Source organism: Oncorhynchus mykiss, chromosome 19 (genome assembly GCF_057628025.1).
Source record: "Oncorhynchus mykiss isolate SJ-2025 chromosome 19, ASM5762802v1, whole genome shotgun sequence".
Classification (NCBI taxonomy): domain Eukaryota; kingdom Metazoa; phylum Chordata; class Actinopteri; order Salmoniformes; family Salmonidae; genus Oncorhynchus; species Oncorhynchus mykiss.
The window spans coordinates 70898984-70916493 of record NC_143040.1 but is presented as its reverse complement, the minus strand read 5'-3'; the positions used below and the strand labels follow the sequence as shown (position 1 = coordinate 70916493).

Here is a 17510-nt window from a genome sequence, read left to right as displayed (position 1 = left end):
GGATCTGAATGCTTTCACTGTAAATACATAGCATGACACCACAAGAGTAAACGATGTCATAACGGTGAGAGAGACAGAGAAAGTTATTGGAATGCACTGTATATGGGGAATAGGGAACCATTTTAGCCACAGACAGACAGACAGAGCTGTGGTTAGTTTTAGTCCCAGACAGACAGACAGGGCTGTGGTTAGTTTTAGTCCCAGACAGACAGGGCTGTGGTTAGTTTTAGTCCCAGACAGACAGACAGGGCTGTGGTTAGTTTTAGTCCCAGACAGACAGACAGGGCTGTGGTTAGTTTTAGTCCCAGACAGACAGACAGGGCTGTGGTTAGTTTTAGTCCCAGACAGACAGACAGGGCTGTGGTTAGTTTTAGTCCCAGACAGACAGACAGGGCTGTGGTTAGTTTTAGTCCCAGACAGACAGACAGGGCTGTGGTTAGTTTTAGTCCCAGACAGACAGACAGGGCTGTGGTTAGTTTTAGTCCCAGACAGACAGACAGGGCTGTGGTTAGTTTTAGTCCCAGACAGAAAGACAGGGCTGTGGTTAGTTTTAGTCCCAGACAGAAAGACAGGGCTGTGGTTAGTTTTGGTCCCAGACAGACAGACTGGGCTGTGGTTAGTTTTAGTCCCAGACAGACAGGGCTGTGGTTAGTTTTAGTCCCAGACAGACAGGGCTGTGGTTAGTTTTAGTCCCAGACAGAAAGACAGGGCTGTGGTTAGTTTTAGTCCCAGACAGACAGACAGGGCTGTGGTTAGTTTTGGTCCCAGACAGACAGACTGGGCTGTGGTTAGTTTTAGTCCCAGACAGACAGGGCTGTGGTTAGTTTTAGTCCCAGACAGACAGACAGGGCTGTGGTTAGTTTTAGTCCCAGACAGACAGACAGGGCTGTGGTTAGTTTTAGTCCCAGACAGAAAGACAGGGCTGTGGTTAGTTTTAGTCCCAGACAGAAAGACAGGGCTGTGGTTAGTTTTGGTCCCAGACAGACAGACTGGGCTGTGGTTAGTTTTAGTCCCAGACAGACAGACAGGGCTGTGGTTAGTTTTAGTCCAAGACAGACAGACAGGGCTGTGGTTAGTTTTAGTCCCAGACAGACAGACAGGGCTGTGGTTAGTTTTAGTCCCAGACAGACAGACTGGGCTGTGGTTAGTTTTAGTCCAAGACAGACAGGGCTGTGGTTAGTTTTAGTCCAAGACAGACAGGGCTGTGGTTAGTTTTAGTCCCAGACAGACAGACAGACAGGGCTGTGGTTAGTTTTAGTCCCAGACAGACAGACAGGGCTGTGGTTAGTTTTAGTCCCAGACAGACAGACAGGGCTGTGGTTAGTTTTAGTCCCAGACAGACAGACAGGGCTGTGGTTAGTTTTAGTCCCAGACAGACAGACAGGGCTGTGGTTAGTTTTAGTCCCAGACAGACAGACAGGGCTGTGGTTAGTTTTAGTCCCAGACAGACAGACAGGGCTGTGGTTAGTTTTAGTCCCAGACAGAAAGACAGGGCTGTGGTTAGTTTTAGTCCCAGACAGAAAGACAGGGCTGTGGTTAGTTTTGGTCCCAGACAGACAGACTGGGCTGTGGTTAGTTTTAGTCCCAGACAGACAGGGCTGTGGTTAGTTTTAGTCCCAGACAGACAGACAGGGCTGTGGTTAGTTTTAGTCCCAGACAGAAAGACAGGGCTGTGGTTAGTTTTGGTCCCAGACAGACAGACTGGGCTGTGGTTAGTTTTAGTCCCAGACAGACAGGGCTGTGGTTAGTTTTAGTCCCAGACAGACAGACAGGGCTGTGGTTAGTTTTAGTCCCAGACAGACAGACAGGGCTGTGGTTAGTTTTAGTCCCAGACAGAAAGACAGGGCTGTGGTTAGTTTTAGTCCCAGACAGAAAGACAGGGCTGTGGTTAGTTTTGGTCCCAGACAGACAGACTGGGCTGTGGTTAGTTTTAGTCCCAGACAGACAGACAGGGCTGTGGTTAGTTTTAGTCCAAGACAGACAGACAGGGCTGTGGTTAGTTTTAGTCCCAGACAGACAGACTGGGCTGTGGTTAGTTTTAGTCCAAGACAGACAGGGCTGTGGTTAGTTTTAGTCCAAGACAGACAGGGCTGTGGTTAGTTTTAGTCCCAGACAGACAGACAGACAGGGCTGTGGTTAGTTTTAGTCCCAGACAGACAGACAGGGCTGTGGTTAGTTTTAGTCCCAGACAGACAGACAGGGCTGTGGTTAGTTTTAGTCCCAGACAGACAGACAGGGCTGTGGTTAGTTTTAGTCCCAGACAGACAGACAGGGCTGTGGTTAGTTTTAGTCCCAGACAGACAGACAGGGCTGTGGTTAGTTTTAGTCCCAGACAGACAGACAGGGCTGTGGTTAGTTTTAGTCCCAGACAGAAAGACAGGGCTGTGGTTAGTTTTAGTCCCAGACAGAAAGACAGGGCTGTGGTTAGTTTTGGTCCCAGACAGACAGACAGGGCTGTGGTTAGTTTTAGTCCCAGACAGACAGACAGGGCTGTGGTTAGTTTTAGTCCAAGACAGAAAGACAGGGCTGTGGTTAGTTTTAGTCCCAGACAGACAGACAGGGCTGTGGTTAGTTTTAGTCACAGACAGACAGACTGGGCTGTGGTTAGTTTTAGTCCCAGACAGACAGACAGGGCTGTGGTTAGTTTTAGTCCAAGACAGACAGGGCTGTGGTTAGTTTTAGTCCCAGACAGACAGGGCTGTGGTTAGTTTTAGTCCCAGACAGACAGACGACAGGGCTGTGGTTAGTTTTAGTCCCAGACAGACAGACAGGGCTGTGGTTAGTTTTAGTCCCAGACAGACAGACTGGGCTGTGGTTAGTTTTAGTCCCAGACAGACAGGGCTGTGGTTAGTTTTAGTCCCAGACAGACAGACAGACAGACAGGGCTGTGGTTAGTTTTAGTCCCAGACAGACAGACAGACAGACAGACAGACAGACAGACAGACAGACAGACAGACAGACAGACAGACAGACAGGGCTGTGGTTAGTTTTAGTCCCAGACAGACAGACAGACAGACAGGGCTGTGGTTAGTTTTAGTCCCAGACAGACAGACAGGGCTGTGGTTAGTTTTAGTACCAGACAGACAGGGCTGTGGTTAGTTTTAGTCCCAGACAGACAGACAGACAGACAGACAGGGCTGTGGTTAGTTATTTACCTCCAGGTCATCGTCATCCACCTCAGAGAAGTGTTGGTGGTTGTCTGGGTTGTTCATCTTGTCCAGCAGCTCCACAGCTACTCTCCTGGTCAGCCCTGTCTGATCTATAAACAAATGCTTCAGCACAGACAGATGGGAGTGACAGACAGACAGGTGGAGGGGGACAGACAGACAGGTGGAGGGGGACAGACAGACAGGTGGAGGGGGACAGACAGACAGGTGGAGGGGGACAGACAGACAGGTGGAGGGGGACAGACAGACAGGTGGAGGGGGACAGACAGACTTTATTAGTAATCTTGTGACAATAACACAAGATGGCCGGCACACTAACGCTCTGAATGGCAGCTTTCAGAACGGACAACTATTAACTAGGATCAACCTCAGACAGTCCAGAAGCACGAGAAAGAAGAGATGAACACTTTCCTTTTCATCTCAGAGGAAGAGTCTTGTCAACACTAATGATCCAGAACATTTGTAATGATTAACTTGATTAATTAGAGACGGTCTAAGCTGGTTTCCCCCCCGACCCTATTTCTCAACCAAGAAGCCCTTTCGATGAGGATTTGTTACTTACCGATAGGAGCTTCTCTGCTGTCGGTCTCTTCTTTGGGTTCTTGGTCAGAGAGACTTTCACAAAGTTATGGAAGGCTGTGGACCTGGAGGGGGGGGGGGGACTGTTACTGACTGCAGCAGTATAACAGAAACATTAAACGAACAGGGAGGGGGGGGGGGGGACTGTTACTGACTGCAGCAGAATAACAGAAACATTAAACGAACAGGGAGGGGGGGGGGACTGTTACTGACTGCAGCAGAATAACAGAAACATTAAACGAACAGGGAGGGGGGGGGGACTGTTACTGACTGTAGCAGAATAACAGAAACATTAAACGAACAGGGAGGGGGGGGGACTGTTACTGACTGTAGCAGAATAACAGAAACATTAAACGAACAGGGAGGGGGGGGGGGACTGTTACTGACTGTAGCAGAATAACAGAAACATTAAACGAACAGGGAGGGGGGGGGACTGTTACTGACTGTAGTAGTATAACAGAAACATTAAACGAACAGGGAGGGGGGGGGGACTGTTACTGACTGCAGCAGAATAACAGAAACATTAAACGAACAGGGAGGGGGGGGGGGGACTGTTACTGACTGCAGCAGAATAACAGAAACATTAAACGAACAGGGAGGGGGGGGGACTGTTACTGACTGTAGTAGTATAACAGAAACATTAAACGAACAGGGAGGGGGGGGGGACTGTTACTGACTGTAGCAGTATAACAGAATAAACAAACAGGGAGGGGGGGGGACTGTTACTGACTGTAGTAGTATAACAGAATAAACAAACAGGGAGGGGGGGGGACTGTTACTGACTGCAGTAGTATAACAGAATAAACAAACAGGGAGGGGGGGGGGGGACTGTTACTGACTGTAGTAGTATAACAGAATAAACAAACAGGGAGGGGGGGGGGGGGACTGTTACTGACTGTAGCAGTATAACAGAATAAACAAACAGGGAGGGGGGGGGACTGTTACTGACTGTAGTAGTATAACAGAATAAACAAACAGGGAGGGGGGGGGACTGTTACTGACTGCAGCAGTATAACAGAAACATTAAACGAACAGGGAGGGGGGGGGGACTGTTACTGACTGTAGTAGTATAACAGAAACATTAAACGAACAGGGAGGGGGGGGGGACTGTTACTGACTGCAGTAGTATAACAGAAACATTAAACAAACAGGGAGGGGGGGGGACTGTTACTGACTGTAGTAGTATAACAGAATAAACAAACAGGGAGGGGGGGGGGGGGACTGTTACTGACTGTAGCAGTATAACAGAATAAACAAACAGGGAGGGGGGGGGACTGTTACTGACTGCAGTAGTATAACAGAATAAACAAACAGGGAGGGGGGGGGACTGTTACTGACTGTAGTAGTATAACAGAATAAACAAACAGGGAGGGGGGGGGACTGTTACTGACTGTAGTAGTATAACAGAATAAACAAACAGGGAGGGGGGGGGACTGTTACTGACTGTAGTAGTATAACAGAATAAACAAACAGGGGGGGGGGGGGACTGTTACTGACTGTAGTAGTATAACAGAAACATTAAACGAACAGGGAGGGGGGGGGACTGTTACTGACTGTAGTAGTATAACAGAATAAACAAACAGGGAGGGGGGGGGGACTGTTACTGACTGTAGCAGTATAACAGAATAAACAAACAGGGAGGGGGGAGGGACTGTTACTGACTGCAGCAGTATAACAGAATAAACAAACAGGGAGGGGGGGGACTGTTACTGACTGTAGTAGTATAACAGAAACATTAAACGAACAGGGAGGGGGGGGGGACTGTTACTGACTGTAGTAGTATAACAGAAACATTAAACGAACAGGGAGGGGGGGGACTGTTACTGACTGTAGTAGTATAACATGAACATTAAACGAACAGGGAGGGGGGGGGGGGACTGTTACTGACTGCAGTAGTATAACAGAATAAACAAACAGGGAGGGGGGGGGACTGTTACTGACTGTAGTAGTATAACAGAAACATTAAACGAACAGGGGGGGGGACTGTTACTGACTGTAGTAGTATAACAGAAACATTAAACAAACAGGGAGGGGGGGGGGGACTGTTACTGACTGTAGCAGTATAACATAAACATTAAACGAACAGGGAGGGGGGGGGGACTGTTACTGACTGTAGTAGTATAACATAAACATTAAACGAACAGGGAGGGGGGGGGACTGTTACTGACTGCAGTAGTATAACAGAATAAACAAACAGGGAGGGGGGGGGACTGTTACTGACTGCAGTAGTATAACAGAATAAACAAACAGGGAGGGGGGGGGGACTGTTACTGACTGTAGCAGTATAACAGAAACATTAAACGAACAGGGAGGGGGGGGGACTGTTACTGACTGTAGTAGTATAACAGAAACATTAAACGAACAGGGAGGGGGGGGGGACTGTTACTGACTGTAGCAGTATAACAGAAACATTAAACGAACAGGGAGGGGGGACTGTTACTGACTGCAGCAGAATAACAGAAACATTAAACGAACAGGGAGGGGGGGGGACTGTTACTGACTGTATAACAGAATAAACAAACAGGGAGGGGGGGGGGACTGTTACTGACTGTAGCAGTATAACAGAATAAACAAACAGGGAGGGGGGGGGGGACTGTTACTGACTGTAGTAGTATAACAGAATAAACAAACAGGGAGGGGGGGGGGACTGTTACTGACTGTAGCAGTATAACAGAATAAACAAACAGGGAGGGGGGGGGGACTGTTACTGACTGCAGTAGTATAACAGAATAAACAAACAGGGAGGGGGGGGGACTGTTACTGACTGCAGCAGTATAACAGAAACATTAAATGAACAGGGAGGGGGGGGGGGACTGTTACTGACTGTAGTAGTATAACAGAATAAACAAACAGGGAGGGGGGGGGACTGTTACTGACTGTAGCAGTATAACAGAAACATTAAACAAACAGGGAGGGTGGGGGGACTGTTACTGACTGCAGTAGTATAACAGAAACATTAAACAAACAGGGAGGGGGGGGACTGTTACTGACTGTAGTAGTATAACAGAAACATTAAACGAACAGGGAGGGGGGGGGGACTGTTACTGACTGTAGTAGTATAACAGAATAAACAAACAGGGAGGGGGGGGGGGACTGTTACTGACTGCAGCAGTATAACAGAATAAACAAACAGGGAGGGGGGGGGACTGTTACTGACTGTAGTAGTATAACAGAATAAACAAACAGGGAGGGGGGGGGGGGGACTGTTACTGACTGTAGCAGTATAACAGAATAAACAAACAGGGAGGGGGGGGGACTGTTACTGACTGTAGTAGTATAACAGAATAAACAAACAGGGAGGGGGGGGGGACTGTTACTGACTGTAGTAGTATAACAGAATAAACAAACAGGGAGGGGGGGGGGACTGTTACTGACTGTAGTAGTATAACAGAAACATTAAACGAACAGGGAGGGGGGGACTGTTACTGACTGTAGTAGTATAACATAAACATTAAACGAACAGGGAGGGGGGGGGACTGTTACTGACTGTAGTAGTATAACAGAAACATTAAACGAACAGGGGGGGGGGGGGGACTGTTACTGACTGTAGTAGTATAACAGAAACATTAAACGAACAGGGGGGGGGGGGACTGTTACTGACTGTAGTAGTATAACAGAAACATTAAACGAACAGGGAGGGGGGGGGACTGTTACTGACTGTAGTAGTATAACAGAAACATTAAACGAACAGGGGGGGGGGGGGACTGTTACTGACTGTAGTAGTATAACAGAAACATTAAACGAACAGGGGGGGGGGGGGACTGTTACTGACTGCAGCAGAATAACAGAAACATTAAACGAACAGGGGGGGGGGGGGGACTGTTACTGACTGTAGTAGTATAACAGAAACATTAAACGAACAGGGGGGGGGGGGGACTGTTACTGACTGTAGTAGTATAACAGAAACATTAAACGAACAGGGGGGGGGGGGGACTGTTACTGACTGTAGTAGTATAACAGAAACATTAAACGAACAGGGGGGGGGGGGGGGGCTGTTACTGACTGTAGCAGTATAACAGAAACATTAAACGAACAGGGAGGGGGGGGGACTGTTACTGACTGTAGTAGTATAACAGAAACATTAAACGAACAGGGAGGGGGGGGGGGACTGTTACTCACTGTAGTAGTATAACAGAAACATTAAACGAACAGGGAGGGGGGGGGGACTGTTACTGACTGTAGTAGTATAACAGAAACATTAAACGAACAGGGAGGGGGGGGGACTGTTACTCACTGTAGTAGTATAACAGAAACATTAAACGAACAGGGAGGGGGGGGGGGACTGTTACTGACTGTAGCAGTATAACAGAAACATTAAACGAACAGGGGGGGGGACTGTTACTGACTGTAGTAGTATAACAGAAACATTAAACGAACAGGGGGGGGGGGGGACTGTTACTCACTGTAGTAGTATAACATAAACATTAAACGAACAGGGAGGGGGGGGGACTGTTACTGACTGTAGTAGTATAACAGAAACATTAAACGAACAGGGGGGGGGGGGGACTGTTACTGACTGTAGTAGTATAACAGAAACATTAAACGAACAGGGGGGGGGGGGGGGGACTGTTACTGACTGCAGCAGAATAACAGAAACATTAAACGAACAGGGAGGGGGGGGGACTGTTACTGACTGTAGTAGTATAACAGAAACATTAAACGAACAGGGAGGGGGGGGGACTGTTACTGACTGTAGTAGTATAACAGAAACATTAAACGAACAGGGGGGGGGGGGGGGGGGTAAATGTTCCAGGTCACAGGTGTAACAGTATAACTTTAGACCGTCCCCTCGCCCATACCCGGGCGCGAACCAGGGACCCTCTGCACACATCAACAACAGTCACCCCTCAAAGCATCGTTACCCATCGCTCCACAAAAGCCGCGGCCCTCGCAGAGCAAAAGGGGAACAACTACTTCAAGGTCTCAGAGGAAGTGACGTCACCGATTGAAACGCTATTTAGCGCTGCACCACCGCTAACTAAGCTAGCAGTTTCACATCCGTTACACAGGCGTACTGTACTCACCACTTAATTTTATCTTTCAGCTTGGGAGGCTGAAAGCTGCTCTTTGACATGAGAAACAAGGCCCTGGAACACAACACATCAAATCCTGTTATAAAACATTCTCTTACTTCACCACCACCAGTGTTCGTTCTGAGGTGAGTTTCCCAAAAACCTTGCTAGCATTAAGCTCGTCTTAAGGGCCAAATGGTAGACATTAGAGATCTTAGGGCTACAACATTTTTAGGAAACTCGACCCCTGTCGTTTTAATTGCATCAGATCAGAGAACGGCTTAGTGATGAAAAGATCAGAGGGAACATTATCAGAATACAAAAGCAGGAATTGGATAAAAATCTGGGACAGAAGTTGATTATTAGATGGGTGAGGAATTGGGGCAGATTACAGCAGTTGATTGGTGGATGACGTGTGTATGGAAGTGGAGGGGCAGGAGCGTGACTCATTGGCTGACGAGGAAGAAATGAACGTAACAGACATAAAGAGACGCCTGAGCGGAGTTTCCTCTTCCTCTTTTCAGGGGAAAAATACTGTATCCCTGAAAACAGGCAACATCCGCTTTCTGCCAACACCTCCAAGGCCGATGAGGAAGTGGAGCAGAAACGGCACCGATGAGTGAGGAAGTGGATGGCAGAGTTAGCCCCGATTGGCTGATAAATGAGGAAGTGGAAAAAGAACAGTACCTCATTGGGTGCAGGTCAAACATAGGGGGCTGCAGCTCGGCCAGTTCTATGGAGGTGATGCCCACGGCCCAGATGTCACACAGCTGGTTGTAACCTCCGTTCTTCTCTACTGCTGCTACCTCCGGGGCCATCCTGCACAGATAACACACATATTACACATCTCAATCTGCTGCCCCCTGTGGGGTAGTTAAATTATTACACTGCTGCCCCCTGTGGGGTAGTTAAATTATCACACTGTTGCCCCCTGTGAGGTAGTTAAATGCCCCCTGTGGGGTAGTTAAATTATTACACTGCTGAACCCTGTGGGGTAGTTAAATGCCCCCTGTGGGGTAGTTAAATTTTTACACTGCTGAACCCTGTGGGGTAGTTAAATGCCCCCTGTGGGGTAGTTAAATTATTACACTGCTGAACCCTGTGGGGTAGTTAAATTATTACACTGCTGAACCCTGTGGGGTAGTTAAATGCCCCCTGTGGGGTAGTTAAATTATTACACTGCTGAACCCTGTGGGGTAGTTAAATTATTACACTGCTGCCCCCTGTGGGGTAGTTAAATTATCACACTGCTGCCCCCTGTGGGGTAGTTAAATGCCCCCTGTGGGGTAGTTAAATTATCACACTGCTGCCCCCTGTGGGGTAGTTAAATGCCCCCTGTGGGGTAGTTAAATTATTACACTACTGCCCCCTGTGGGGTAGTTAAATTATTACACTGCTGCCCCCTGTGGGGTAGTTACATTATTACACTGCTGCCCCCTGTGGGGTAGTTAAATTATCACACTGCTGCCCTCTGTGGGGTAGTTAAATGCCCCCTGTGGGGTAGTTAAATTATTACACTGCTGCCCCCTGTGGGGTAGTTAAATTATCACACTGATGCCCCCTGTGGGGTAGTTAAATTATCACACATTATTTGCTGCCCCCTGTGGGGTAGTTCAATTATCACACTGCTGCCCCCTGTGGGGTAGTTAAATTATCACACTGCTGCCCCCTGTGGGGTAGTTAAATTATCACACTACTGCCCCTGTGGGGTAGTTATATTATTACACTGCTGCCCCCTGTGGGATAGTTAAATGCCCCCTGTGGGGTAGTTCAATTATTACACTGCTGAACCCTGTGGGGTAGTTAAATTATCACACTGCTGCCCCCTGTGGGGTAGTTAAATTCCCCCTGTGGGGTAGTTAAATTATTACACTGCTGCCCCCTGTGGGGTAGTTACATTATTACACTGCTGCCCCCTGTGGGGTAGTTAAATTATTACACTGCTGCCCCCTGTGGGGTAGTTAAATTATTACACTACTGCCCCCTGTGGGGTAGTTACATTATCACACTGCTATCCCCTGTGGGGTAGTTAAATTATTACACTGCTGCCCCCTGTGGGGTAGTTAAATTATTACACTACTGCCCCCTGTGGGGTAGTTAAATTAATACACTACTGCTCCCTGTGGGGTAGTTAAATTATTACACTGCTGCCCCCTGTGGGGTAGTTAAATTATTACACTACTGCCCCCTGTGGGGTAGTTAAATTATTACACTACTGCCCCCTGTGGGGTAGTTACATTATTACACTGCTGCCCCCTGTGGGGTAGTTACATTATTACACTGCTGCCCCCTGTGGGGTAGTTAAATTATCACACTGCTGCCCTCTGTGGGGTAGTTAAATGCCCCCTGTGGGGTAGTTAAATTATTACACTGCTGCCCCCTGTGGGGTAGTTAAATTATTACACTGCTGCCCCCTGTGGGGTAGTTAAATTATCACACTGCTGCCCCCTGTGGGGTAGTTAAATTAATACACTGCTGCCCCCTGTGGGGTAGTTAAATGCCCCCTGTGGGGTAGTTACATTATCACACTACTGCCCCCTGTGGGGTAGTTAAATTATCACACTGCTGCCCCCTGTGGGGTAGTTAAATTATCACACTGCTGCCCCCTGTGGGGTAGTTAAATTAATACACTGCTGCCCCCTGTGGGGTAGTTAAATGCCCCCTGTGGGGTAGTTACATTATCACACTACTGCCCCCTGTGGGGTAGTTAAATTATCACACTGCTGCCCCCTGTGGGGTAGTTAAATGCCCCCTGTGGGGTAGTTAAATTATCACACTGCTGCCCTCTGTGGGGTAGTTAAATGCCCCCTGTGGGGTAGTTCAATTATTACACTACTGCCCCCTGTGGGGTAGTTAAATTATTACACTGCTGCCCCCTGTGGGGTAGTTAAATTATCACACTGATGCCCCCTGTGGGGTAGTTAAATTATCACATTATTTGCTGCCCCCTGTGGGGTAGTTAAATGCCCCCTGTGGGGTAGTTCAATTATCACACTGCTGCCCCCTGTGGGGTAGTTAAATTATCACACTGCTGCCCCCTGTGGGGTAGTTAAATTATCACACTACTGCCCCCTGTGGGGTAGTTATATTATTACACTGCTGCCCCCTGTGGGATAGTTAAATGCCCCCTGTGGGATAGTTAAATGCCCCCTGTGGTGTAGTTCAATTATTACACTGCTGAACCCTGTGGGGTAGTTAAATGCCCCCTGTGGGGTAGTTAAATTATCACACTACTGCCCCCTGTGGGGTAGTTACATTATTACACTGCTTCTCACTGTGGGGTAGTTAAATTATCACACTGCTGCCCCCTGTGGGATAGTTAAATGCCCCCTGTGGGGTAGTTCAATTATTACACTGCTGAACCCTGTGGGGTAGTTAAATTCCCCCTGTGGGGTAGTTAAATTATCACACTGATGCCCCCTGTGGGGTAGTTAAATTATCACATTATTTGCTGCCCCCTGTGGGGTAGTTAAATTATCACACTGCTGCCCCCTGTGGGGTAGTTAAATTATCACACTACTGCCCCTGTGGGGTAGTTATATTATTACACTGCTGCCCCCTGTGGGGTAGTTAAATGCCCCCTGTGGGGTAGTTAAATTATCACACTACTGCCCTCTGTGGGGTAGTTACATTATTACACTGCTTCTCACTGTGGGGTAGTTAAATTATCACACTGCTGCCCCCTGTGGGATAGTTAAATGCCCCCTGTGGGGTAGTTCAATTATTACACTGCTGAACCCTGTGGGGTAGTTAAATTCCCCCTGTGGGGTAGTTAAATTATCACACTGCTGCCCCCTGTGGGGTAGTTAAATTATCACACTGCTGCCCCCTGTGGGGTAGTTAAATTATCACACTACTGCCCCTGTGGGGTAGTTATATTATTACACTGCTGCCCCCTGTGGGATAGTTAAATGCCCCCTGTGGGGTAGTTCAATTATTACACTGCTGAACCCTGTGGGGTAGTTAAATTATCACACTGCTGCCCCCAGTGGGGTAGTTAAATGCCCCCTGTGGGGTAGTTAAATTATCACACTACTGCCCCCTGTGGGGTAGTTACATTATTACACTGCTGCTCACTGTGGGGTAGTTAAATTATCACACTGCTGCCCCCTGTGGGATAGTTAAATGCCCCCTGTGGGGTAGTTCAATTACACTGCTGAACCCTGTGGGGTAGTTAAATTAAATTATCACACTGCTGCCCCCTGTGGGGTAGTTAAATTCCCCCTGTGGGGTAGTTAAATTATTACACTGCTGCCCCCTGTGGGGTAGTTACATTATTACACTGCTGCCCCCTGTGGGGTAGTTAAATTATTACACTGCTGCCCCCTGTGGGGTAGTTACATTATTACACTACTGCCCCCTGTGGGGTAGTTACATTATCACACTGCTGCCCCCTGTGGGGTAGTTAAATTATTACACTGCTGCCCCCTGTGGGGTAGTTAAATTATTACACTACTGCCCCCTGTGGGGTAGTTAAATTAATACACTACTGCTCCCTGTGGGGTAGTTAAATTATTACACTGCTGCCCCCTGTGGGGTAGTTAAATTATTACACTACTGCCCCCTGTGGGGTAGTTAAATTATTACACTACTGCCCCCTGTGGGGTAGTTACATTATTACACTGCTGCCCCCTGTGGGGTAGTTAAATTATCACACTGCTGCCCTCTGTGGGGTAGTTAAATTATCACACTGCTGCCCCCTGTGGGGTAGTTAAATGCCCCCTGTGGGGTAGTTACATTATCACACTACTGCCCCCTGTGGGGTAGTTAAATTATCACACTGCTGCCCCCTGTGGGGTAGTTAAATGCCCCCTGTGGGGTAGTTACATTATCACACTACTGCCCCCTGTGGGGTAGTTAAATTATCACACTGCTGCCCCCTGTGGGGTAGTTAAATGCCCCCTGTGGGGTAGTTACATTATCACACTGCTGCCCCCTGTGGGGTAGTTAAATGCCCCCTGTGGGGTAGTTAAATTATCACACTGCTGCCCTCTGTGGGGTAGTTAAATGCCCCCTGTGGGTTAGTTCAATTATTACACTACTGCCCCCTGTGGGGTAGTTCAATTATTACACTGCTGCCCCCTGTGGGGTAGTTAAATTATCACACTGATGCCCCCTGTGGGGTAGTTAAATTATCACACATTATTTGCTGCCCCCTGTGGGGTAGTTAAATGCCCCCTGTGGGGTAGTTCAATTATCACACTGCTGCCCCCTGTGGGGTAGTTAAATTATCACACTGCTGCCCCCTGTGGGGTAGTTAAATTATCACACTACTGCCCCCTGTGGGGTAGTTATATTATTACACTGCTGCCCCCTGTGGGATAGTTAAATGCCCCCTGTGGGATAGTTAAATGCCCCCTGTGGGGTAGTTCAATTATTACACTGCTGAACCCTGTGGGGTAGTTAAATTATCACACTGCTGCCCCCTGTGGGGTAGTTAAATGCCCCCTGTGGGGTAGTTAAATTATCACACTACTGCCCCCTGTGGGGTAGTTACATTATTACACTGCTGCTCACTGTGGGGTAGTTAAATTATCACACTGCTGCCCCCTGTGGGGTAGTTCAATTATTACACTGCTGAACCCTGTGGGGTAGTTAAATTCCCCCTGTGGGGTAGTTAAATTATTACACTGCTGCCCCCTGTGGGGTAGTTAAATTATTACACTGCTGCCCCCTGTGGGGTAGTTAAATTATTACACTGCTGCCCCCTGTGGGGTAGTTAAATTATTACACTACTGCCCCCTGTGGGGTAGTTACATTATCACACTGCTGCCCCCTGTGGGGTAGTTAAATTATTACACTGCTGCCCCCTGTGGGGTAGTTAAATTATTACACTACTGCCCCCTGTGGGGTAGTTAAATTAATACACTACTGCTCCCTGTGGGGTAGTTAAATTATTACACTGCTGCCCCCTGTGGGGTAGTTAAATTATTACACTACTGCCCCCTGTGGGGTAGTTAAATTATTACACTACTGCCCCCTGTGGGGTAGTTAAATTAATACACTGCTGCCCCCTGTGGGTATTTATCACACTGCTGCCCCCTGTGGGTGGGGAGGGATGGAGAGAAAGAATGTGTCCCGAATGGCACCCTATAAAAGTAGTTCCCTATAATGGGAACAGGGAGCCATTTGGGACGAACGGCCTCAGAGAAAGACTCACCAGTAAGGAGTCTGGACAGAGGACTGTCTCAGGGAAAGACTCACCAGTAAGGAGTCCCGACAGAGGACTGTCTCAGAGAAAGACTCCCCAGTAAGGAGTCCCGACAGAGGACTGTCTCAGAGAAAGACTCACCAGTAAGGAGTCCCGACAGAGGACTGTCTCAGAGAAAGACTCACCAGTAAGGAGTCCGGACAGAGGACTGTCTCAGAGAAAGACTCACCAGTAAGGAGTCCCGACAGAGGACTGTCTCAGAGAAAGACTCACCAGTAAGGAGTCCCGACAGAGGACTGTCTCAGAGAAAGACTCACCAGTAAGGAGTCTGGACAGAGGACTGTCTCAGAGAAAGACTCACCAGTAAGGAGTCCCGACAGAGGACTGTCTCAGAGAAAGACTCACCAGTAAGGAGTCCCGACAGAGGACTGTCTCAGAGAAAGACTCACCAGTAAGGAGTCTGGACAGAGGACTGTCTCAGAGAAAGACTCACCAGTAAGGAGTCCCGACAGAGGACTGTCTCAGAGAAAGACTCACCAGTAAGGAGTCCCGACAGAGGACTGTCTCAGAGAAAGACTCACCAGTAAGGAGTCCCGACAGAGGACTGTCTCAGAGAAAGACTCACCAGTAAGGAGTCCCGACAGAGGACTGTCTCAGAGAAAGACTCACCAGTAAGGAGTCCCGACAGAGGACTGTCTCAGAGAAAGACTCACCAGTAAGGAGTCCCGACAGAGGACTGTCTCAGAGAAAGACTCACCAGTAAGGAGTCCCGACAGAGGACTGTCTCAGGGAAAGACTCACCAGTAAGGAGTCCCGATGAAGGACTTCCTCTTGGCAATGGTGGCTGTTATTTTGGCTGCTACTCCAAAATCCGCTGGAACAACAAGTGACAGGTCCTTTCAGATTATATAAACACATTACACACAGCTGAGGGTCATGAGTTTCGACCTTTACGGGTCTTCAAGCATGGATGAATAGCTCACCTAGTTTCACATCCCCGTTGTCTGTTAAGAGGATATTAGCACCCTGAAGAAAAGAGACCAAAACATCAAACCGTTAAAGTCTCTCAGCAGCACAGCAAAGATCCTACAGAACTTTAATTACTGATCAAACAAGATGGTGATTTTGTGGAAAGAGGACATGTGCGGTGTTGTTGCATCTTTGACTGGTTGTGATAAAGTGATTGTAATTGCGTAGCTAGCAGGTATTGCATTTTCACTGTGGGGCCACTGTGAGAGAGTTGGGTATTGTGTGGTGACTGGGTTGGCTTTTATTGACAGCTGTGTCTGGATGCATTCTGCAGCGAGAGAAAGAGGAGAGAGAGAGGATGAGGAGGAGAGAGGGCAAGAGAGAGCAGAGGCACGAGAGAGCACAGAGAGGAAGAGAGAGAGGTCGAGAGCACAGAGAGAGAGAGAAGAGGGCGAGAGAGCACAGAGAGAGAGAGAAGGGGGCGAGAGAGCACAGAGAGAGAGAGAGAGAGAGGAGAAGAGAGGGCAAGAGCACAGAGAGAAAGAGAGGAGAGAGAAGAGGGCGAGAGAGCACAGAGAGAAGAGAGGAGAAGAGAGTGCGAGAGAAAGAGAGGAGAAGAGAGGGCGAGAGCACTGAGAGAAAGAGGAGGAGAGGGTGAGAGCACAGAGAGAAATAAAGAAGAGAGGGCAAGAGAGATGGAGCGAAAGGAGCAACAGAGAGCGCGAGAAAGATTGGTAAAGAGCAGAAATAAACATTTGTTTTCCATGCCAATAAAGCCCTGTGAATTGTGTGTGTGTGTGTGTGTGTGTGTGTGTGTGTGTGTGTGTGAGAGAGAGAGAGAGAGCGCACAGACAGTGGAAACAGGAAACGACTTTCTCTGTGTACGATGGTAAAGCTGAGAGATCCTCTGTTAAACACCACCACAAGAGAACAGCTATGACACTTTGGGGGCGAGAGTCACGAACTGGGACGTGGCCAGTAAGTCACAGAAACACAACTTGTAAAAGTGTGTTTCTCTTATTGGATAAGCCCAGGTAAAAAGGCCTCCGTGTTTCAGTCCCTTCTCTACCGTCTGAAGTCTAATAGTTCTGAGTGGTTCGTGCTATTTTGGAGGTCGGGGGTTCGGTTTCTGTTCGATTTGTTTAAAAGAAAAATATATTTAAAAAAAAATCTGTTTCCTGATGTCGGTTTTGATTGAGTTGAATGCTGTTAACACAGAATAAAACAATTAATACAATTAAGTCCCATGATGGTATTAACCATCATTTATTCACATTAATAAAATATGACATTTGTTTTATTCGATGACTATTATTATTATTATTATTATTATTTCAGTCCAAGTCATCATCTAACCTGTATAGAGATGCTGCCTGTGCTGTCTGACAAAATCAGTCACACGCAACCACAGTACCCTACTCCATACCCCCAGTTAGCCACTCATTCTTCCTGTGGTTTTTACTCAGTCTGCAGACATTATACTTGCCCTAGTTAAATAAAAAGGTCAAAAAAAAAAAAGAATAATACATTTTTCATTATTGAGGTTAAGATTGAAGACCGTGTTCTGACACTGTAAGTCACACCTCTGTCTACAAGCGAAGAAGAAGAAGGTGTGAGAACAGCCAGACAAGA

General features: G+C 47.8%; 1 protein-coding gene across 3 annotated transcripts in view; it reads right to left on the bottom strand.

Annotated features, from left to right (window-relative positions):
* map4k5 (mitogen-activated protein kinase kinase kinase kinase 5) overlaps positions 1-17510 on the bottom strand; it is a 107947-nt gene that overhangs the window by 67147 nt on the left and 23290 nt on the right. For all 3 annotated transcript variants that reach the window (XM_090211656.1, XM_090211657.1, XM_090211655.1), the window contains exons 8-13: positions 15893-15935; positions 15711-15783; positions 9446-9577; positions 8771-8833; positions 3730-3811; positions 3156-3272 (exon numbers count right to left, since the gene is read on the bottom strand). In XM_090211656.1, the coding sequence (XP_090067782.1) occupies positions 3156-3272; positions 3730-3811; positions 8771-8833; positions 9446-9577; positions 15711-15783; positions 15893-15935 (510 nt within the window). The remainder of the gene's footprint in view (positions 1-3155; positions 3273-3729; positions 3812-8770; positions 8834-9445; positions 9578-15710; positions 15784-15892; positions 15936-17510) is intronic.